This window comes from Alosa pseudoharengus, unplaced genomic scaffold (genome assembly GCF_046254945.1).
Source record: "Alosa pseudoharengus isolate Yale_2024_CS ecotype anadromous, Long Island Sound unplaced genomic scaffold, YU_APseudo_1.1 YU_APseudo_1.1_scf_16, whole genome shotgun sequence".
NCBI lineage: Eukaryota > Metazoa > Chordata > Actinopteri > Clupeiformes > Clupeidae > Alosa > Alosa pseudoharengus.
The window spans coordinates 13587679-13611109 of NW_027468630.1; the positions used below are offsets into that span (position 1 = coordinate 13587679).

The 23431-nt window shown below is 39.8% G+C and overlaps 1 protein-coding gene and 1 long non-coding RNA gene across 9 annotated transcripts; one reads left to right on the forward strand and one right to left on the reverse strand.

The window, feature by feature from the left end:
- The first annotated feature begins 12567 nt into the window (after positions 1-12567).
- On the forward strand, positions 12568-21589 carry LOC143126197 (uncharacterized). Its single transcript, XR_012987399.1, has 4 exons — positions 12568-12667; positions 19877-19948; positions 21039-21392; positions 21499-21589. It is a non-coding gene; the product is annotated as an uncharacterized LOC143126197 (long non-coding RNA).
- On the reverse strand, positions 13719-17809 carry LOC143126196 (uncharacterized). Of its 8 annotated transcripts, none has more exons than XM_076288105.1 (11): positions 17563-17809; positions 16493-16581; positions 16120-16269; positions 15856-15998; positions 15596-15722; positions 15386-15478; positions 15181-15292; positions 14876-15099; positions 14614-14785; positions 14352-14479; positions 13719-14225 (listed from the first exon to the last, which is right to left on the reverse strand). In XM_076288105.1, exons 8-11 carry the CDS (start codon positions 14978-14980, stop codon positions 14010-14012), a joined length of 621 nt encoding a protein of 206 aa, XP_076144220.1. In that variant the 5' UTR covers positions 14981-15099; positions 15181-15292; positions 15386-15478; positions 15596-15722; positions 15856-15998; positions 16120-16269; positions 16493-16581; positions 17563-17809; the 3' UTR covers positions 13719-14009. The 8 variants fall into 8 exon arrangements, with proteins under 8 accessions (XP_076144220.1, XP_076144221.1, XP_076144222.1 ...); XM_076288106.1 differs by lacking the exon at positions 17563-17809 and adding an exon at positions 17308-17416; XM_076288107.1 differs by lacking the exon at positions 17563-17809 and adding an exon at positions 17062-17297.
- Positions 21590-23431: the final 1842 nt, after the last annotated feature.

The window sequence follows — 23431 nt, forward strand, 5'->3', positions numbered from 1 at the left end:
CAAGCCCCAGAGTGTGTGTGTGTGTGTGTGTGTGTGTGTGTGTGTCGTCTCCTCCAGCAAGCCCCAGAGTGGGCTTTCCACTGTGAGGAAACAGGAAAATAAAGCACAAGAAAAAAAACGTTTTATTACTGCCAAACGGATGTCATGGCAACTACCATATAATCTTTCCTAATACAAAACAGGGGGCAAATTAATGGTAATTCCTCTGTAGCTCTCACTGACTAGCATCACCATAAGCAGCTCATAGTAGAAGCTACTATGTCACAGGATGATTTGACGATAACACTTGTGTGTTGTAGATTATCAAAAAAATGTGTATCTAAATAAACTTGGTGCTTAATCTCATGCCCAAAACCTTACATTCTGGAAAGAATCTGGCCCATTTAAATGAATGAATGAAAAAATAATCCTGGAGTGATATGACCAATAAGGCCTGTGTACATGTGTGCCATAACGGCCATACATGTCCTTCATCAGGAGAGACCTAATCACATTGGCTTTCATAAATGTGGCCATAAATAGGGAACTAGTCAGTCTACTTCATAAATGGGGTAGTTACAGCCGTTCCCCAACCCAGAATGTGTGTGTGTGTGTGTGTGTGTGTTTTTGGGGGGCTTAGCGATCGCTTGAATATCTGTGAGTATTGTGGGTGTGATGGTGGGGAGCAGACAAATAACACAAAACAAATCAAAGCAACAGAAAGAGAAAATAAATCAAGTGAGAGATGAAACGGACCACGCTGAGTAAACAAAGCAAACACCGAGGAGCCAAGTCGCCATGCTGTCGTCAGACGGAGTTTTTCATCTCTCTCCTGCTCTCTCTCTCTCTCTCTCTCACTTTATTTCTCTCTCTCTATCTACCTCTCTCGCTCTCTTTTTGTCTTTCTTTCAGCTCAGCTCAAAGTGAACGGCAGCTTCTGAACCTGCTGCTCTGCCAATCTGGGTCACGAAACAGCCACTAGCAGAGATATTACATGAGGCTTTTTGCCATCCTTCCTCACCTGTCTCTAGTGCACATGGGACATAGGAAAAGCTCTATTTTTTAAAATCCATAATGAGAGTGTATTTCTATAAAGAAGGCTTTGTCATTCATAGTCTAAATGCTATCTGCTCATACACACACTCGGCTAGTGTAAGTGATCCAACTCATTATTTGGCTATTACAAGAACACAGCACGCAGTAGTGTATTGTTGCATTTCATGATGGTGCAAACTCACCATGTAGGCTTGCTTCTTTTGCTTCTTGCTTCTGTCAGGCTAAGAGTCATTACAGATGTCGTTGATGGGGGATTTGGACCGTACCTAGGCAATAACAGACACACACAAAAATACATATAGACATGCATATGTTTTGAGCACCTGACCTTAACCTACAACTATATTGCATTTCTGTTCTTAATATGCCACAAACATGTGCGAGCGAATGAATTAAACTCCCTCATGTGCCATTCAATAATGAAATTGGAACATATCCTTATAACAGACAGTTATAGAAGGTCTATAGGGTGCTATGCTACTTACACAAGAGCATAATATTGCTTTTTGGTGTAACCGTATGAGAAACACTGGTCACTGTGGCTGAATACCCACAGCATGCAGTGCTACAGCTGAATGGTTTCAAGGTGAAGTTCAATTACATTTCAAAGATGAGTTCAATTAAGCCCATCCACCAATGTGTGCTGTTGACTTTTTCCTCTTGGCAAGAGAGAGGCTCAAATGTGTTAAAAGGTAGTTTTGAAAAGGGAACTCCTAAGCATGTACTCTTATTCTATTCATGCCACTTTAGGCATCTGTAGTTTCTCCAACAAAAAAAAAATACAGTTTTTTATTTTGTTGTCACAATGCCTCCACGGAAAATAATAGATTGAATCAACAAAGGGAAACATTCAAGATTTTGTTCCTTTAGTTATAACTAAAACAGAGAGCAAGAAGAATGTAATTTCGTTAAATAAAAACAGCAACGTACATTTTTTGTTTAACCAATTTCCTTACATTGGTCCCCTTTTTGAACGCAATATGGCACCATGACGTCGAAAAATTGTTCAGGCGAGTCCGATGTGTTCTTATACACTGACTTTGGATCACACGTTGGGTCTCAGCAATTTATCGACGCTTTATTGAGAATATTAGTTTCAGATTTGTAATAGCTGGTGACAAGAGGATCGCCACTGAATCTTACAATCCTATTGTAACCTGTAGGAGCGAGCTGTCTGATCGTGGGAAAACTGTGTTGGGACATTTCACAGTCCAGTCAAACTCTCTGAATCAAACCAATTAGCCAGAGCTCTGCTCTAGACTTTGGGAGAGACGCCTTCCTTTGAAGGCTGCTGTAGGGCCAATTGCCGCAAGTGGTTATTGGTTGAATGTAAATGGATTCCCGGATTGGGTCCTCGAGGCCCGGCTATTGCACTCGTCTTTTCAGTTTTAGCTAGGGTAGCTTGAAGGGTCGTGTCTCGGTTCTGCCTTAAGAGGGTCTTTGCGTCGTTTAGAAAAATTGAAATGAAAAATAATTGTTTTGCGTGCATGGTGGGATAATGGTTCACTAGACTATATAACTGCATGGGCAGCATTTACGTGCTTTGGCAATTACGAGGCTATCCTAAATCATGAGGATATTTTAGTGTAACAGAATACAATCTGAAATGTATTAAGTCATTTAAAACGATTTACAAAAGCAACTGGTGCAGACCTGGTATAGGCCTTTAGATGCTCAGTGAGAGTGAGACAGTGTGGAGTTTGGTGCGCGCGTGTCATTTTTTCATCCCCTGTAAGCCCAATTCTGAACGGTAGAGCGAAACTTTACCATTAGAGCTAGAGTTACAAGGGTCAACTGTTTGCTAAAAAGGAAGTTCTACACAGGGTAAATATCAAATATAGGCCATATTGTATAAAATAGCTTAAAGGACACGATCACACACCTTCAAACACAAGCGACTCAACAACCAGTCTATCCTATTTATTCAATCGCATTGCATTTTAACCAAATTATGAATAAATAATAATAATAATAATTTCTACATGATTTAATAGTTAGGCATGATTTAAGCTTAACATAACATTCATAATTGATGTCAAGCCCAGCTGTAGACTGGTTAGCACTCTGGACTTGTAACCGGAGGTTGCCGGTTCGAGCCCCGACCAGTGGGCCGCGGCTGAAGTGCCCTTGAGCAAGGCACCTAACCCCTCACTGCTCCCCGAGCGCCACTGTTGAAGCAGGCAGCTCACTGCGCCGGGATTAGTGTGTGCTTCACCTCACTGTGTGTTCACTGTGTGCTGTTTGTGTTTCACTAATTCACCGATTGGGTTAAATGCAGAGACCAAATTTCCCTCACGGCATCAAAAAAGTATATATACTATACTATACTAATACTAGCCCACGGTTAGAGAAAGTTTAAAGCCTTTTTTTGATAGTTTCAACTTTAAGGCCTAGGCTATTGCCAGTAAAGGACTTAATACCTACACAACTTAGAAATCCTCTATAGGTCACATATAGGCATATTTGTCGACTCATCTTTGTCGAGCATGGTCAGGCATTTTAGATGCAAGAAATGTTATATAATTCAAAGCTGTTCCTCGTTTTACCTGTGCAGAATATTTCATATCTGTATAGACCGGCTTACTGCAACAAATTGCAGTTACTAATAATGCTAATACTGCAAAATACAAATGTGCGATGCCATAGGCCTTATCTCGCATGGACCTACTTGTGGCCTAGGCCTACTGCTAAAATAATTAACCACGAAAACTATTAGAAAAAAGTAGCCTAGGCTAACTTAATTTTAAATCTTAATAGCCTAACTTAATTTGGTGATATGTCTCTAAAGACACAGTTACAACTCACCTTTGTTGTTCGCTTCAGACTGGCCGTAAATTGCCAATTTGTTCTTGATACTTATTCGTCCAAATTGCTGTTTTGGAAGCCATTTCTACTTTCGGTGATCTAGCTTTATGACGACAGATTATCACTCATACAGCTAGATAACCAAAGATAGCAACCGACTTCCTTTTTATCCATAAGCCTGACCACGCATTGCCAGGACCTAGCCAGAAAGGATACACAAATCATATATATAACTCCATATGCACACATGAAGTACAGTCCTCTCATTGATTACATAGATGCACAATATGTCATATTTATCTGACGTAGACTATTATTACCATATAGGCATACCCGAGCCGAATGATACTGAATAGAGAATAAGAAGGACTACATGTTATACACATACTGCATTCAATGCATGATTATATAGGATCCCCCCCCCCCTCACACACACACAAAAAAACACTCGCGCGCGCAAACACACACACACACACACACACGCTTAGGCTTATATCTTTTTTTTTAAATGACTGCAGGCCACGCGCGCAATTACAAGCCCTCATCTCAACGATGTGTGTTGCGCGACAGGCCTCTCGAGCATACCCTCGCACTCCTCGAGCCTCGACGCCAGGAAAGGGCTCCATGTTCACAGCTCTGCCATGCAAGCAATATGAAACACAGGCCTACTTTAGAAGGCCGTGTCAAATCAGAGCCATACTAATCAACTCGGAAACGCGTTCATATTCACTTGCCTCAACACGTCCTTAAAGAGATATTAGAGAGAAAAAAAATTCAATTCAAGCTATTTAAAAATAAGTAATTATTTGATTAAGAATTTAACAACTTCATACAACTAATCTTTTATAGAAAATGTGCAAATAAGCTGTGTAGCCTGGATTGTAGCCAGTGCACCTTCTAAATGCCATGCTTAGTAGGCTAGGCTATAACTTTCACCCCAAAGACCACCATGACTCACCATAATGACCATTAGGTATCCCACAAAAGGTTCATATACTGCCACATGGACTATTATAAGGACGATATTTTAATTATAAATAAATTAAGTGATGGCTTACAAAAATACAGCATTTGAGTTTAGAGGTCTTGCATTCACTCTCTAAGGTATAGGAGAAACGATGTGGAGGATTAGGTTTCTAGCCTAGGCCTACTTGTAGAAACAACGTCCATCTCATGTAAATACTCTGTCACGCACGCGTAATATCCCTCTAATGAACTCACGTTTCCCTTTCATGCGTCTGACGTCACACGGTTTAATTGTTCTTGCTTGCTTCTAATGTTAGCCTAATGGCCTCAATCACACTTCACACAGTTTTCATTAATAACATTGTAACATTGGCATAAATTTGTCCACATGGAATAATGGAAGATAAAGCCTAAATGATTCTAGATTGCTCTTAATTATAAATGAAAAACCAAAACCGCTAAATAGAGTTCATGTACTCGGAGTTGATGTGTCATGGAGAGTTATTCTCATCGGGTAGGCCTAGGTCTGTATAAAGAGAAAAATAACACATGATTTGAGCCCTTGTAACTTTGAAGGCCGCCGCACAATTACTCTGCAATTTACAGCGACATTACTGAATATAAAGATAAACACGTTTGAAGGGAGGGTATATCCACATCACCCTGTGATAGACTAAAAAAAACTATTAACACGGTCGTATGCCTATGTATAGCCTAGATGTAATTCCTATAGGCTGCCTCTTATTCTCAGTTGGCCTAGGATAGCTAACAAACACTAGGATAGCTAACAAACACTAATATCAGAAAAGAAAAGCAATTATGATGCGTCCCAGTCTTCTCGTTTATATTCAAATATCTTCCCATTGCTATCCCCATCTTTGAAGTTTGATTGTGGTTCTGGTGCTCCCAAGAAGGCGAGAGCGCAGAAGCGCCTACTGAACTTGGCCTTGCCGGCTGATCGAAACGAGACGCGCGTCAAAATGCTCGCTCTTAAGAAATTAGGGATCTGTTAAGCATGGCTAGACCGGATAACTTTTGTACTCGACAGCCTCCTTTGAAACATATTTCACAAGTAGGTCACAACACATAACAAATGCAAAAGCTCAGCTATGCAATACAAAAAAGTGGCAAATGAGAACGTTCTGTGATCATGCCTCAATTCACGACGCTTCTTACTTTTTCTACGATGAACTGTTTATTCCACTCCGTTATGACTGTATGATCAACCAGGCGATGCGCGTGAGAGGCTCCGATGTGGATGCTGTAGCCGGGAACGTACCACCTTGATGGGTTATCAGTACATTGTTGGTTGCTGTTTGTAGGAATCATCCAACAGCTTCAGCTACAACGCATGGGTGAGCTGCTGGGTTTTCTTGTCAAGCGCAGAGGGTGTTCAGTCAACGAATGCTAATGTTTCAACGATCCATGTTGAAATAGCAGTTTATTTCCAAGATGGGGAATTCTTCCCGGTAGGTCTACGCACAGTATTTGCTCCTAACTGCCAGTCGGCCTCAACCTGTGACAGATATAATCTTCGCGCTTAACCGGTCCGCAATCAATTACGGAGTGGCCGAGCGCGGACGTATTACCGGTCCTTTCCACCACGCCTGCGATGCTCGCACTACCTTCTGAGTCTCTAGTTTCTCCCCTTAATGCTTCCTCCTCAGTCAGTTCTCGCCTGCAGTGACGTCACTTCGACAGCAGGCTGGCGAGTGACCAATCACAGATACAGACTGGAGAAAAATCTCTTTCTCTCTGTCTTTCTCCGTTTGTGTGTTTTGCGCGCGTGTGCGACCTAGTTGGGGGAGTGTGTGTGTGTTTGTTAGAGTGAGTGAGGGTGTGTGAGAGAAAGAGAGAGAGAGGAAAGAGAGATATAGAGGGGGGGGGGGGGTACTCGTGTTGTCGTCTGTGTATTTTAGTAAGAGTTTCATTGTGTTTTTTGTGCCCATCCTTGGTAAATTATTACGTATAGTCCTTTGATATCCGTGGTGCATGGCATGCCTACAGTTTATAAATACAAACATTTAATCACACAAAGACAAAGGCGTCGGCCTATCTTATAGACTAGGTATTTTTGTTTGTTCCACTTAACGTTTAATATGGAAATGACTATGATATATTTGCGTAATCAAAATGGTGAAATAATGATATTTGAACTGTATCTTCTGACTTGTTGTGTATATAAAGATTTGCGATAGCAGCACATCGTTTAGGCATCGGGCAAAGCTTCGAGTGTAGGCTATAGAGTGAGGATAAAGGTATGTGGTGACGAAAGACTTGCGATAGTGAACTATCCAGATAGAAATGAGCCTATAGATTATCATTGTGTAGCCTATTCATTGGAAATTTCACCAAAAAAGAGGAAACAGGCCAAACAATGTTTTTTCATTGTCTTCTGTAACTTGATCAAATTGTAGACTATTCGAAATTTCGATACCTAAAAGTTAAGGATCGACTATTTGGACGATTTATTCTAATAGGCTAAGGATTTGTCTTCCTTTGCTTTAAAAGCAATATCCTATATGTAAATATACTGCTGGATCGCGTAAGAAAAACCCTAACATACTACTAGTCATGTTAAGTTATGAAATTATTATATCTCCACATAAGAATACACGTATGTTCCTTGTCAAGATATTGTGAGAACACTGTATTTATTCAACTATACATTAAGCCCACACATAATTGAAATATTTGACATCATTTTACTCATTTCAACTAGAATCGTGCATGGGTTTTAATAGCTTATCTGTTATATTCTAACAACCTCTGTGTTTGAAAAAAAACTTGACCTTTTCATCAGTATGTTTTTCTTCGGGAAAAGACGCCGAAACTAAATCATTTTCCTGTAGAAACATCTCGCTTTAGCACCTTCGTTCTGACATTAAGGACGCTGTGGGAATTCTTCGTAATTAAACATGCATTTCAATCAACCCCAGAGAAGCTATGCCGTCATTAACCGGTTCTCATTGGCTGCAAATACCGGAGAATCAAATCACGAAGATGCTGCTAAAATGTTTGTAGATGTCTGAATTTTACTGTGATGTTCAGCACTGCATTTCCATACTTGTAATTGTTTTGGTTTAAACGTTGTTAGTTTTCTAAATAGGTTTTTAAATGTGTATTTAATCATTGAATCCTTGTTCTCAACTTTTTTTTGTCAGATATAGCCCAATGCATCGTTAATATTTCATTTTGTTTATTGTGTTTCATTCTTTACCAGTTCTGAATTAGTATCGCGGATGCATAGCCTTATGTGTCCTTCTCACGAACTGTTTCTTCCATTTCATAGGTTACTTACTGATATCACCAACATGAGCTAAAACAGTATATTACTGCATGTAGCCTAGGCTATTGACGCATATATGTTTAATAAATTTGTATTTTATTTCACTCAACGATGCAAAGTTTGTTTCCCTTTGCGATTAAGTGTAGCCTATTTTAGGTCCTATTGTATTTTAATGAGAATACCCTTGATTTAAATTTATTTTTGCTTTGATATTAGCGTTATAACTGAGCCACACATAATAATTAATCACATGTAAATCCATAGGCTGCATTGTTATTATCTACATGCACCTGAAATGCTTAATACTTGTAATCTCCAAACTTGACATAGGCTGTGGGGTGCTGTGTCTGGGAGGTTAGGGAGAGCGCGCATCAGGTTTTGACCCCTGCCCTTGGTGACCTAACAAAGAGCTTTTCTGAATGAGAGTCCAGTCTGTCAAATCAAAGGAGTGCAATGAGGGGTTAATTTAAATGCTTGTGTACCCTTTCATCAGCACATTAGGTTACTATCATGGTCACCAATTGTCGTGTGTCACCAAGGTATTATCCAACTGCGGTTCCTTAACACTTTACAGGTAGTCCAGGCCTAAGCGAGTCCATGTACCATTCACCGATTAGCCTACTTAAGCTACTGACCTATCATTTGATTAGCCACATCAAAATGTATGAAGATATTCTTTCACATAGTCTATTTATTAAGAAGTGGGCTATTCAGATACAATACGCTGTAGGATACGCAAAGGAATACTCTGAAACCTTGTTTAAGATATTAACCATTTATCATGCTTGAAATTGCAGTCTTATTTGGAAGGTAAGGGAATAGTTGATATCACGTTGTTGGACCATGTTTTTCTATAGAATTTGACTAAGAATGAAGATCGTGATGTCTTGAGATTTACTTGGGTAATACTGACCTCTAGTGCTGTATATTTGTACTGCACTTATTTTTTCCCTTTGCAGGACATCAACTGGCCACATAAGTGTCGAGCATCTTAATGAGCCAGGTACCTTTTTCTGGTATGCTCACATATAGTGTAAAAGCACAGGGAAGTAAAAATTTCGTTTACTTGCATTTATTACTAACATTTGTAAACAAACCAATAAAGTTAAAATAGGTAGGCTATCAATTACGGTTGATCCAGTAGAATGTTGGATTGCGTAAACCATGAAATTTGAGGCGTTTTTTAAGTAACGTCTTTGACGACAGTGTTTAAAATAGCTAACTATATTTTAAAAATCGAAATAATAGGCTTTTGTCTTCAATGTAAATGTACTATCTTGTAATACCAGCAAATTACAGTAAACATGTTAGACCTTTATGTGCAGGCTGTTCTGATTTGGAGACTGACCTGCAAAAAATAAAAAAAATGGAAACATGTAGCCTTGTCATTGTGTGTGTGTGTGTGTGTGTGTGTGAGAGAGAGAGAGAGAGAGAGAGACATTTGATTTAATATTTAATGTGTTATGGAGTGCGTACATATTTAGCACATATGATATTACGCACATACGTTTCAAGACTAAAACGGAGGTCATTATTTAATATTGATCATTAAAGCGAATAGACGAACCATTTTATTGGTGTAGCCTACAAAAACGCTTGTTTTGTCACTGTTGTTTTCTTGTAACGAACATGGATGAACGAAACTATAGGCTACATCTCAACAGAAAATCGTTAGGTGATGAAAGAACAACAAGGCACAGTAAGCCATGTGATCCCACCATTCATTCATCTTGAAATTTAAGAAGAAATCGATAGATTACACACACACACACACACACACACAGAATACAACTTCTTTTATCCAGCTTTTTACATATATGGTGTCATAAATGTTAATGCACAATAGTATTAGTATTACTATTACTATTAGTATAATAGTAGTTAGTGTGTTTGTTTGCAAGATGAGAAGACGGCACAGAATTATGTTTAGTAAAGTCCTAAACCACGCACCGCGTATTTGAGAATGTCAACTGAAAATGACAAGATCATCAGAAGGAAGAAGGTTAAATGTGAGTTAATTGTATAACGTTGTGTGCGTTAATGTATGAACACGTCAATGCCATCAAAATATTGAGCTGGATAGTCTTTTCTTTTTCCTTAAAAAAGAGAGGAAATAGCTTAAGGAACAGCACTCAAGGCGGTCTAAAGCAGGCTAATTGTGTTTAGTTCGTGTTGGCACCATCATTATCATCAGTATGTACAATTTACTGAGGTTTAACTTGAAAGCTTAATGCAAATTATGCCATGATTGGAGAAATTCAAGAAATAGTCCGATGCAATATAAATACACGAAACAGCATCCTGTAAGCATCCTCACGTAGATCCAGTCAACTCTGTAGTCAGTAAACCTTTGACATCTGTTTTCCAATCGGACGTGTTTGTCTTGTATTGTATTTGTATCAGTGATGATTGTATAGGGCTAAGAAAGAACTTGAATATCATCCTCACTGAAGTTATTATTCTCTGGACATATTTAATGTTCAATTCAATACTTAATAAAGTGCCAGTTTACCCGTTCCTCTGCTCTGAGAGTGGTTTTATACATTGTAAAGCCTACCACTGAGCTGCCATGTCTGATTGGGATCTTTTAAGCGGAGCACTGCTACCCTCTGCTGGACGTCATGGCAAACTGGACTCGAAATCATTTTCAAGGCCAGTTTTCAAGAATACAATTGAGAATTGGACAACCTTGTAATTGCAGGTAATGTTAAACATGTTTTCATTTCAGCTTGATTTTAGTTTGTGGCATTGGGCTCCACACATGGAACAATGGTGTATGAATACATGACAAATGTAATTTCTAAATGTATCATTAATATATATTTTTATTATTATTATGAAGCGTAACAACATCACTGCGGAGTTCAGTGGACATTGTATCTTACAACATCTTGATTTAAATGTGTGAATGATTAAATAAATCATCTATATATTACAATGCAACTAAGAATAAGTGTGTGTAGCTTATGTGTGTTGTCTCAATGTATGTTGTTGTGTTGAATATGTGTATGAGTGTGTTGTGTTGTTTCAAAACAGTTACACACACACACAGGTAAACAGGTACATCATTGGGCTAAAGGCGATATCCAGTGGGTCTACATAGTGGTGACTATCCCACAGCACAGTTGAATACCATGCATACCATTACCAACAACCAGAAGTTCTACTGTAGATAACACGAGTCTTATTTTTGTGTTGACAAAATGAGTAGGCCTACTCAATATAGATTTATTGGATGAATCTTAAGAGCAACTTAGCAACGGGGTGCGAGTGTGTGTGTGTGTGTTGGCAGCGGTGCCCACCTCCAGCAGGGTCTCGGCGGTGCCCAGCTCCGGCGGGGTCTCCCTCGTCGGGCCGGATGACCAGCATGGAGTCCTCGCTGCGCTCCATGACGCTTCAGCTTGTCGCCCCAGATGTGCTTGCAGGCCTTGAAGATGTCGTAGCTGTCGCTGACCACAGCCACGGGCCCGGTGGGGAACTGCCCCTCCCTTGTATCAACGGTTAAGGCTGCTGCTGCTGGTGTAATGATGTGGGGCATATCTTCTTGGCACATGATTTGATCACAGTGGCACATGATTTGATCACATCTTCTGTTACCTCCAGCAGGATATTGTGTCATATCACAAAGCTTGAATCATCTCAAACTGGTTTCTTGAACATGACAATGAGTTCACTATACACTCGAATGGCATCCAGTCACCAGATCCCAATCCAATAATAGTGTACCTTTGGGATGTGGTGGAATCGGTCATGGATCATCTGAACGTTTCCAGCACCTTATTTAATCTATGCCATGTGACATTAAGGCAGTCCTGAAGGTATGACATGTGAAATTACAGCAGTCCTGAAGGCAAGAAGGGCTCCAAACCCAGTAAGGTGTACTTAATAAAGTGGCTGGTGAGTGTATGTCAAAAGCTATAAGTCTAATAGTAATTTGAGAGCACGCTGCCTGTAAATCACCACACATGTGGAACTTGTTCTACTGCAGCGCAAAGTCCAGAGAAGATTGTCCAAAGAACAACAAGAAAACAGTCATGCACAGGTTTAGTTTCAGTGAGAGCGTCCAGGCAGATCTGCCAGACAGAGGATATTCAATGCGCTCTCGCTCTCGACTGGGCAGTTATATTCAATCTGACTGGGAAGAATAAGGAATCAGAAAACTGACCACAAATTGAGCACCAACGCTGAGAGAGTTGTATCATTTCGTATGTGCATAGTACATTGCATAGTTCCTTATATATGCGTGATCTCTAAGGTGAAAAGGTTTGTAGTAGCATATATGGCTAGAAATGAACAATGATGTACACATAGACTAGGGGTTTAGCTGTAACGACTTATTTCCTTGCTCCTGTATAGTACTGCACACAAGCAAAAAATAGTTTCCTGTTCTATGGCCACAAAGAAGACGCGGCAAAAAAAAACCTCCAACGGTGAAACTGGATACCAAGATATCTCAGTCTGATCTACAGTTAATGAAACTGGCTGCTACCAGTATATCTCCGATCTGATCTCTGATCTGGGAAATTTAAAGACCGCATCTAAATCTCTTGGATGGATGAAGGTTTGACAGAGGTAAAGTCGAACTTTCTAACTACACCTAATCTATAATTGGTTAGAAAGAATGAATGAACGGCATGGCAATTTCACTTCCTAGTAATACTTTCTCCTAAGCTGTGATTGATTAGTGTGTTATGAATGAAACACATTATTATGAGTCTTCCCCATGGAACTTTGCTAAAACTATAATTTATAGGGTAACTCTGGACACAAGATAATAATTAATAGGGTAACTCTGGCAGGATGATATCTTTCCAATGGTATATATGGCATATGATTTTGAGTCAAACATGCTTGATACATATTTAGTTTAATCATCTGAAATAGTTTAATATAATACATTTGCAACTTCAGAGCAAGAAAAATGTAGTTAACATCTTGATATTCTAAAAATATTTCAGATGGACCTTTCATCAGGTGGACACAGGAAGATCAGTCTTATGTCTATGCTTTTGTAGTTCAGTGTGTATAGCCCATCTTATTCTGGTAATACGCGAGTTGGCCATGCGTTTAAAAAAAAATAAAATATATATTTCAAGTGTCAAAACTGCAGGAATGTTGGACATGAAAAAACTCTATTGCAATACATAGCACTCGCTTTATTGCAGACATTTTATTGTACTGTACTTCAGAAAAAATGCAGTTTGTTGCTGTTTGTTTGTATACACAGTAAAAACAGAAGTGTTAATTTTACTCTTTAAGAGTTGAATTTAACTCTGTGTCAGATAACATTTGGTCCCACCCTAAACTAGTGTAAAATTTACTCTGTAGCCAGTGTAAGATTTTCAGAGTTAATTCTACTCAATATTGTGTAAAAATCAACAATGACCTGTGTAAAAATATTTAACACTGTAGTCGAATTACACTGTTAAGAGTAATGTGATTACACTTTATAGAGTTAATTTAACTACAAATTTACTTAAAAAAAAACACACTTTAAAGTGTAATAATATTTACTTTTAATTTCTCTACAGTGTTATTTTTAATGTAAATCTTATGATGTGGTGTTACTGAATTACAATAATGAACTAATATCTAATGAAAAGAGAAAAACAAAAACACAAGATGACAGCACCAGCATTTATTGTAAATATGTGAATTCACATTGCAAACACATTGCCCTCTTGCTTTGTCTATAAAAACAAAAATAATAACACTTAAAAATAAAATACTACACAATGCTTACCAAAGAAAAGACAAGGACTTCCTTGGTCACTTTCGATTTTTTTTTTGTGCTTGCAAAGAAACATCAACTAACGCACAATTCTTGCACGCAACTTGACAACTCTTGGAGTCTCCTTTGTTTCCCCCAGATCAATGGTATAGATAGTTGTTTGCACAAAAGTGTAAAAGCTGCTCAAGGAAGAACTGTACGACATACCAAAGACACATAATGGGCTTTAAAGAGTTCGTCAAAAGCTCCCACTGAACCTGTTGCCTTGCATTGAAGCGCATGCTTGTCAATCACAACGAAGTAGGACTGAATGCTGCTCTGTGTGGATCCCTGGGCGAGAAGGTAGGGCTGAGTACTTTGGGTGATGTTGTCTAGATGCTGCTGCACACTGGTTCCAACCTACAACAAAATAAATTTAACAGAATTGTTTTAGTAACTAATCTCTAACAATAAATCAGATCACCTCAAACTGTGCATGAGATTGAAGTGATAGGAAATATATATTTTAACAACTGCCAAGCATACCTTTTGAAATCTGATGAGCTGATCTATAGCTTGAGATGCAGACATCTTTCCCAGACTCTTTCGACCTTGTGCAGATGGTGGTAGCAGATGTAGCAGCAGCAAGATGGCAGACATGTCACTGTCCCAGCCTACAAATAAGTAAAGAAACATCTGATTAACATTATGCCATAATAGTATTCAATTATCAACTTGCACAATTACCAAAATGTGTACTGCAGACCTACATAATCAACAATATGAAGTAAAAAGGTTTGATTCTTACCATTCTCAACTTGCGCAGCTGACTCAGCATTGTGCATCAAGTCCAAGAGTTCTGTGGTGGGTACAAGTCCATGGCTCTCCTTTATTACTTTTGCTTTGAAAGTGGTTGGCCACCTCTCTAAGAATTTGTTGGCTGTGGTCTCACCAAACAGAAGTCTGAAATCTTGTTCCACCTGCAATGCAACACACATAGACATGAGTGATGAGTGATAACTGATGCTGCATTGGATATATTAGTGATGCAGCGAACTGAGATGTCGTACCAGTCCTGGTGTGTCCAGAAATCGTGGAAAGACCAATAAGACATCTGATGATTTGTTTTCATCATTGACCATTGCTTGCCGATAAATGAAGGTCGTTTTCATCATCTCATGGACAGTGTCTTCATCAGCAGAGTGTCTCAAAACACTAATAGCTGCTTCCACATCCTCATCAGATGGCACTTTGTCAAAGGTGAAGGGTTGTCGACCATGGCCTGGCCCACCAACTTAAGACAAAATACAATGTCAAAGACTTTCTGCACAATCCACAAATCACCAACATCATTGTTACTGATCAGTAAACATACCTTTTGGAGATTTGCTGACTGAAGCGCATCTTTCCTCTGCAGTTTTTGTTTGTAAGGTCTTTAATCGCCATGCAAGGTATCCAGAACCACTCTTCGGATCGTAGTAATGCTCCTATGTGATTATAAATACATTACACACAAAAGAGTACTACAACAGTTCAGAGAGTGAATACGTGCATAATGTTGCAATGGCCCTTATACTTACATATCATGTTGTGAGTATGGGTCTTCCAGATAGGGAAACAAGGCGACTATCCCCTGGGCATAAGTCACTCCGACACTTTAGGGGGGTGATGTCCTAGCATATGAATTCAAAGATAACATCTTTCAATTGATATTGTACAACCCAATTTACATTACTGTTACTGTAAATAATAACAATGTTTCTTTCAGCCCATCTACATGTAATGCTTACCCATGTGTTTCTGTCATCTCAGCAGCAAGTATGTTAATCATCTGTCTTCTGGTGGCATCTGTCAAAGATTTGTTTTTTGCATAATGAGTTCACCACCAGGCTTTGATGTTAGAATTTCTTCAATCAACTTTAGGTGGAATAAAATGCAATTTTAGTCATTTTAAAACCATATGTAACACTGAAAATAGTTATTTAAAAAACACTTCCCATGATATGATACAACATTCAGACTGGACTTAGCAGCAATTTCCACTACCTACCGTTTTTGCCTTATAGTTTATTCGGCATGGCCTTTTAGGATGGCTTTGTTCACCAGCGGCTGCTTCTTCATTAGGGTCACACAGAGAGAAATTCTGAACGACGGTGTCATCAGATGTTACTAAGCATGATGATTGAGAGGCAGCTGTTAATTTGTATAAAACATAGAAATATATTACATGAGGCTGTTATTTTTAAGACGATAAATGTTCTCATTCCAGCCTTTAAACTAAATAAACACATTTCGAAATTGTCTGAATGAGTACCAAGTCCTTCATCGCCTAGAATGATACGAAAGGTTCCAGGTGATTGCTTCAATACTTCTTCAAAAACCCCTGAGTCAACTTCTGTGTCAGACTGGTCATACACCTTAATGTCTGGCTGTCTGCTCTCTGGTATGTTGAATTTTAGGCAAACTGGTTCAAAAAAAAAGAAAAAGGGAAATAATTAAATGATGGTGATCCCCATGTTTTTCCTTCTTGCAAGAACCAAAGGTCAAATAACAATTATTTAAGTTAGCCTCATGTATTCACAAAAATGTTTAAAGACAAAGTTAACTAGTTCTCGTAATATAATAGGTTAATGCTGTACTCTTGCAATAGAGTGAGATATTGCTTTAATCTAATGTAGCCTACTCACCTTCTTTCAAGAAAGCATCAAATGTTGGTTCAGACAGCTTCACATATTTTTGCTCTCCCCTGAACTGAACACGCAAAAGCATTGTGCACCTGTTGATAGAGGTAAAAATATATATCAAAAATCATAATTTAAGCTAGTTCAACTAAGAGAGTTACCTATTCGTTTTTCTATGCAAAATAGAGTACACTGTAACTACAAAGGTTACAGAAGGCAAAGTCGTGCTGGTTGAATAATTTATACTCCGCAGCAAATTGGGTGAAGTGAGCTAGCTAGCTCATTCATTAGCTATTTCAATTCGCTCTGGTTTCTGTAAACAGTAACAGTTAAAATGGTTAAGCCACGTTAAACGAACCCATCATGCAATCAGTGAACTAAGTTATCGTTTTATAACACTAACATTAACTATGAGACCAATAGTATGCTAACAGTAAAGTTACCAGCATGAAAACGCTAGAATAGAATAGTGTTGGGAAACTAACGTTAACGTTAGCGAACAAAAGCTAAAATCTTATAAAGGTTGTGTTGTTAGCGACTGAGCTAACGCTGTTTTAAGCATTTACCATTCTTACCAACTTCATTGATGAAAATATTGCAACACTAACAACATCCACCATAAAGAAAGACAGAAAAGAGTTACTGGATGCTAGCTTGCTTATAGTAAGCTAGCCTACATTCCCTTGTCGTTACACCATGACAAGCACAATCTATCTTCAGACTGCCAACGTAACGTTAGCGGCTTCAAACGAACTGATTAAGTTAACATTAACGTTACCTATGCTTAGCTCTAGAAAACGGACAGTGGGCCTATTTCTTACCTCAATGCGGGGAAAACCTTGGTCTGAACTGATGTGTCGAACATTTGAACTAATGCCCAATTTGCCAGCTGATAACGTTAACGAACTCACTAATTTACAAGGTGGGGAGTTACCGTTAGCTACCGCCATATGGAAATCGTCGACATAACGATAGAGATGGTTGCTTGCAACTAACACAACAAAAAAAATAGCCTATGTACATTTGAAAAAAGACCTGTTTGTTGTTCACAACACAGAAATGTTAACATTACTTACCTGACAATATCAGTTGGCTACTCCTTCGCAGTCGTCCTTCAGCCTCGGTAGTTGGCCTACAGCAGCAGAGTGGCGGGTAACCTATTCATCACTCTGTAGAGTTGAATTTTTCACTGCATGTCTGCAGAATTTTACTCTTACTTTTAACTCCACTGATAGAGCAACTTTACTCTCCAAAATGTTGAAAATACTCCATCTGGGTTTAAATAACTTTACTCTGAAATATTAACACCCCATTTTTTACTGTGTAGGATATGTCTAAGTAAATGTAATCTGCTGGTTTGAAATAAGTAAATTAATGTAGCCTGTCAGAATGAGCCCCAATACTTTCTGGCACGAGCTGTGTGCTCACATATTGCCATCTACTTCTCCTACACATAATATTTTCCATTTTATATTACATATTAAGTACTTTGAAGAGAGATTGCTACTGATTACAGTTTGGCTGCCTCTCAAAGTTGCAGTGAGTGTTCCAGCCACACTGAACTTTGGTGAAGTAGTCATTGGCATATTAGATATACAGTATATACCATGGGATATCCCACACAGGGGAAAAAACAGATACTTATGGCAGGAATTTGTTCCCGGCCCTGGAGGGGTTTCGTCATAGGTAATAAATAAGCAAAAGCTAACCATTTAGTGTCAATTAGGCAACACAGGTTTATGACACTTCATAGACCAGAGACATGGGTTCAAATATCATTTATTAGCAAATCTTCAATAAAATCGCAACCGAGAGGGTAGGCCACAGCCACCCCCCCACACACAGATAAAAAATACAGTACACTACCACAATTACCCAAATCCACACATACATAATACATATACAACAACCAGCTGGGCTGCACACAAACTAGTAAATAATGCTTATGGACCAGTAGCCCACTCTTAAGAAATGGGAAGTGAAGCAGACCACGGCCGACGGGGCTACTGAAGGGGGGAAGGGTCCGAAAGATACACACCATACGTGATAAAACACTGTGGTTCACAAGAAAGACACATATAGCAAGGGAAAAGTGAGGGGATGGACACTCACTTGGGCCCCACCAATCCTGTTCAAAGAGAGAGAGAGAGAGAGAGAGAGAGAGAGAGACAAGGCCGAGACACTGTGGTCAGCAAAACCTCAACAGTGTGAATCACTGAAGTACACTAGAACAGCCACTTCTCTTTTGCAGTGGCGCTAAAGGCTGGGGTTGCATCCCTGCTGTTGGTGGGAACACAGAAGTCCGAGACAGAGGTGTGCAGCACCTAAGTGACCAATTCTTGCATGGGCCACTGACCACTGACCACAGCTAGGTGTAGCTGTGTTTCTCGCTAACATTTAGTCCAGCTGACACTGGGAACATTGAGTTGAGGGTTTATGAGTGGAACACCAGATCCTTCGTATTTTGCTCATGTGCAACCAAATTTTTGAACGTTTATCCAATGAAGACGCAATGTCTTAACTAGCACACCGCAACAGATTTAGCCTACTTCAGCTGAGAGGGGCCCTATGAAGGGAAAGTGGTTGAATGAGTGACAACAAAGACGATGCGATGGTTCCCCCGCTGATGCTATTTGCTGCGTGAGACAGAAACTCCCTTTGGTGGGGTGAGCGTGCGCTACTTTGGCAGAAGGCTACATCGCAGATTCCTGATTTTATTTTTTGCTTATTGTTAAATAAAACTAAACTATTTCAACTAAACATCATAAATGCATGTTTAATTGGCCACTTGGGCCTCCATTTCAATAGGCTGAATGACTGAATACAAGTTCAAATACAGCTGTAATATTAAAGTGAATATTAATTAAGATGAAACAGTTAAGTATTAAACATCACTATAATCCAGTAATATATCATATTTTTAGGGGTACCAGCTAATCTTTGTCTGGGCCATTAGTGGGGCAGCCGTGGCCTACTGGTTTGGATTTGTAGCCGGAGGGTTGCCGGTTCAAACTCCGACCAGTAGGAACGGCTGAAATGCCCTTGAGCAAGGCACCTAACCCCTCACTGCTCCCCGAGCTGCGCTGTTGTTGCAGGCAGCTCACTGCGTCGGGATTAGTGTGTGCTTCACCTCACTGTGTGTTCACTGTATGCTGAGTGTGTTTCACTAATTCACGGATTGGGATAAAAGCAGAGACCAAATTTCCCTCACGGGATCAAAAGAGTCTGATATATAAACAAATGATCTGTTTTCAGACTTCCCTTGCTTTACTCTCTTACATACCAAAGATATACAGCTGTACCAATAACTTCAACCATGACTGTATAACAAACAATATTTGTGGAAGCAGTATGGTTAATGTGACTTTCTTTTGTGTGTCCTTTATACAGAAATGGACCATCATTTTTCAACCGGCATACTTACCTGTGTCATCGTGTTTTGCTTCCCATTTGAAACTAAAGGTGAGAGAATGTTTTGCAAGAAGGAAAGCTTGTCAGACTACAAATTACAACAGTTAAGCCTACACAATTTGCATAATGGTCTAATATTACCACAATCTAAACCTAAGAGGGATAAAGGAATGTCAACAGTGGTCCGTGAAATGCTTGTCAGATACATTTTCAATTCAAAAAATGAAAAATGTAAAATTACACATTTGTTTGCACTTGTCAGTAGATCAGTAGTAGGAGGGTAATAAGCAGGTAACAACACAACACAGCTCATAACAACCAAGTAATAAATAAGAAACAAACAATGTTTAGAAACTGTGTTTTTTGTTTGTCAAATAAATCCATGATTTAGATTTTGGAGTTGTTTTCCTGATTTTGTGTTTGTGTAACATTGGACAGAAAAATTGGATAACGTCAAAATAGAATGGTCCTGCATTAGTGGAAGTGCAGGTGACAATCAGCACGTCAGCGAGGGGCCTCTTTTTCAACTGCCACTACCACTTCCTCTTCCTCCATACATTCATCTTACTCCATGCTCTCCTCTGCTCGCCCCTAACGTTCCTTCCTGGCCTTATATCAGCACATAAAGATATCAGCAGCCATGGCCGACCGGGGCAGCCGTGGCCTACTGGTTAGCACTTCGGACCTGTAACCGGCCGACCCCGACCAGTAGGCATGGCTGAAGTGCCCTTGAGCAAGGCACCTAACCCCTCACTGCTCCCCAAGCGCCGCTGTTGATGCAGGCAGCTCACTGTGCCAGGATTAGTGTGTGCTTCACCTCACTGTGTGTACACTGTGTGCTGTGTGTGTTTCACTAATTCACGGATTGGGATAATTGCAGAGACCAAATTTCCCTCACGGGATCAAAAGAGTATATATACTTATACTTATACATATAATGGCCTGCTGTTCAATACATGATTATCACATCCAAATATGTAATATATATACATATGCATTAGAGTTGACATATATTTTCATTCTCACAGCATCTATCTCATGAGCTGAGGCCTCTGTCAAATGTGCATTTAGGAGAAAGTGTAGGGAAACCCACTGACTCACCTGCTCATGCTCTTTCTGACTTAGTGTTATTTGTGTGTAGCTTCAGAGTCCCTGGTGGTGACAGGGACGGGCCATGCTTTCTCTGCCTATGTGGGAGACGAGGTGGTTCTGAACTGCTCTGTGGATTCCAGTTTCTTAAACCAAAGTGTGGAGGAGGTCACCTGGAAGAGGAAAGAAGATCAGATCTTAGTGCTTCTTTACCTAGACGGTGAAGTCCAGCCAGACTCATCACCTGACAGGTACAGAGGCAGAGCTGAGTTCGCCAAAGAAAGACACAAAAGCGACTTCTCTTTGCGACTGAAGGATGTCAGAGCCGAAGACAAAGGGGAGTACATCTGTGTAGTCCACAGTGGTCATCTGTCGGGCAACACAACCGTTATGCTCCTGGGACTGGGTAAGATGGACAAGCACAATTAAGAACAACATTATGTGTTGCTGTGGAATCCTTGGGTGTCACTGAATCTTGAGTGCTGTATTATTTGAAAATTCTGCCACTACAGGTTTTTCGTCTATGCAAACACTGGTGTTGGCACTGTGTTCTTTGTCCCTGGTGCTTTCTCTTGCCTCCTCTGCTCTGCACTACAAAAATAGAGGTAACTTTTTACTTTTGTTTTTCTACAATTATTTAATATTCGTAACAATTACATTCATTAAATCTGATTGTGATTTTATTATGTAATCATAATTGAAGTTGGACATATAGTGCTTACAGTAAAATCCCTCAGCAGTTATGTGTGGGAAAGGCCTTTCTCAGGTGGGTGATGATTTGAGTTAATTAGACCGGTTGCTCTGGTGGTGCACTGGGCCAAAGTGCTGCCAGAATTTTATTTTTTAATGGGACTACTCCACTTTCCATTCAATGCCCAGTTGGTATAGCCAAAGTCCTTCTATGCAAGTCCCTCCACTCGGCGACCATATGGCAACGCTTTTTGGGCACTCATCGGGCATCTATATCGGCAGAAATGCGCGTGCGCAAGGCTTCACGACACCAATCTTGCTCCAGCAGCGATATCACAACACATGATTGGCACGATGTCTTCACAACACACCACATTATTGGCTCAATGTATTCACAACACAGCACAAGATTGGCTCAATGTATTCACATGTCAACGTTTTGCTGCGGAAGGGGTGTGATATGCGTAGACAACTGCCATATTGGCGTTACAAACTAAGCCCATGCATTTCTATGGAGGATTTTTTGAGTGCTGTGTATCCTCATTAGAAAGTCTCTGTTATGGTCCCAGCCGTGGCGCAACTGGCTGGGGCACCTGCACTGTACGCCGGCAACCCGGGTTCGATTCCCGCGGTCCTTTCCGGATCCCGCCCCGACTCTCTCTCCCATTCACTTCCTGTCATTCTCCACTATCCTATCCGCAATAAAGGCGTAAAAGCCCCAAAAAATATACTTAAAAAAAAAGAAAGTCTCTGGTATAGCTCTTGGAGGGAAACTGTATGGTCTCTTTAAAAACACAAATGGGGTGAATAAATTGTGTTTTTTTTTTCATTCAATTTTATTTTCTAATGTGAAATAAGCGCAATTACAGCCCACACCGCAGAGTGTACGTGTTTACATGATGGCTCAGCAACTTTATCATGGCTAAAACAAGAAGGCTGGAAGTGAAAGCAATGAACGGTGGTTCAGTGAAAAGCCAGATAGGGAACCCAGATAAATCTGTAAGCCAGGGCCGTAGTCACCATAGACATTGAGGGGGACGTGTCCCCCCCAATATTCAAATATGACCAAAATGTCCCCCCCAATATTCGGACATAGAAAAATAAAGAAAGAATAAAGCGCTATACTAGGCCTACAGGAAACCAACACGTATCTGAAATGTAGCCTAATCAAACGTAAATAACGCACAAATTCTATGGTTCCAGAGTAGCCTACACCCCTGAGTGGTTTGTCCTGGTGATTTTCCGTTTTTCGTTAGTGGCGTGCGCTATCAAAAGCTTCCATTTAGGGGAGACCGGGGTTGGTTGTCACAATTTTTACTCATGCATGAATTGCTCATCTTCAAAAACTCTTTCAGCAGTAATTCCTACATGAAATGAAAGCTTGGGGTCTTGGCTTTAAATGTGTATAATTTTTACTTTTAGAATGTATTGTAACAGGGAGCAATTAACCATCAAAGACACTCTGACACAATGTGACAATCAACCCCATCACGGGGTTGGTTGTCACAGGGTATGGGGTTGGTTGTCCCTATAGAGTTTCAATGGGATTTCAGTGATAAAATGGGATCTTAAAAAATGATGTGTAACTTTTTAGTTTTTTAAGCTAGAAACTGCAAATAAGTTTTAATATGAATACCACCCCTATGATAGTTGTCATCAATGCCCCTTATGTTTAAACAATGGGATTAAAGGAGGTGATCAGTTACTTGAATTGTCTACTGTGTTGAGAAATGAAATGAAATCATTTTCCGTGCT

Excerpts from the sequence above, each read along its gene's own strand:
- LOC143126196 (XM_076288105.1), bottom strand. The coding sequence starts at position 14,980 with ATGATGAAAACGACCTTCATTTATCGGCAAGCAATGGTCAATGATGAA. Across the intron at positions 14,786-14,875 it reads TTCTGGACACACCAGGACTG|GTGGAACAAGATTTCAGACT; the intron begins GTACGACATCTC and ends GTTGCATTGCAG. Across the intron at positions 14,226-14,351 it reads AGCTCATCAGATTTCAAAAG|GTTGGAACCAGTGTGCAGCA; the intron begins GTATGCTTGGCA and ends ATTTTGTTGTAG.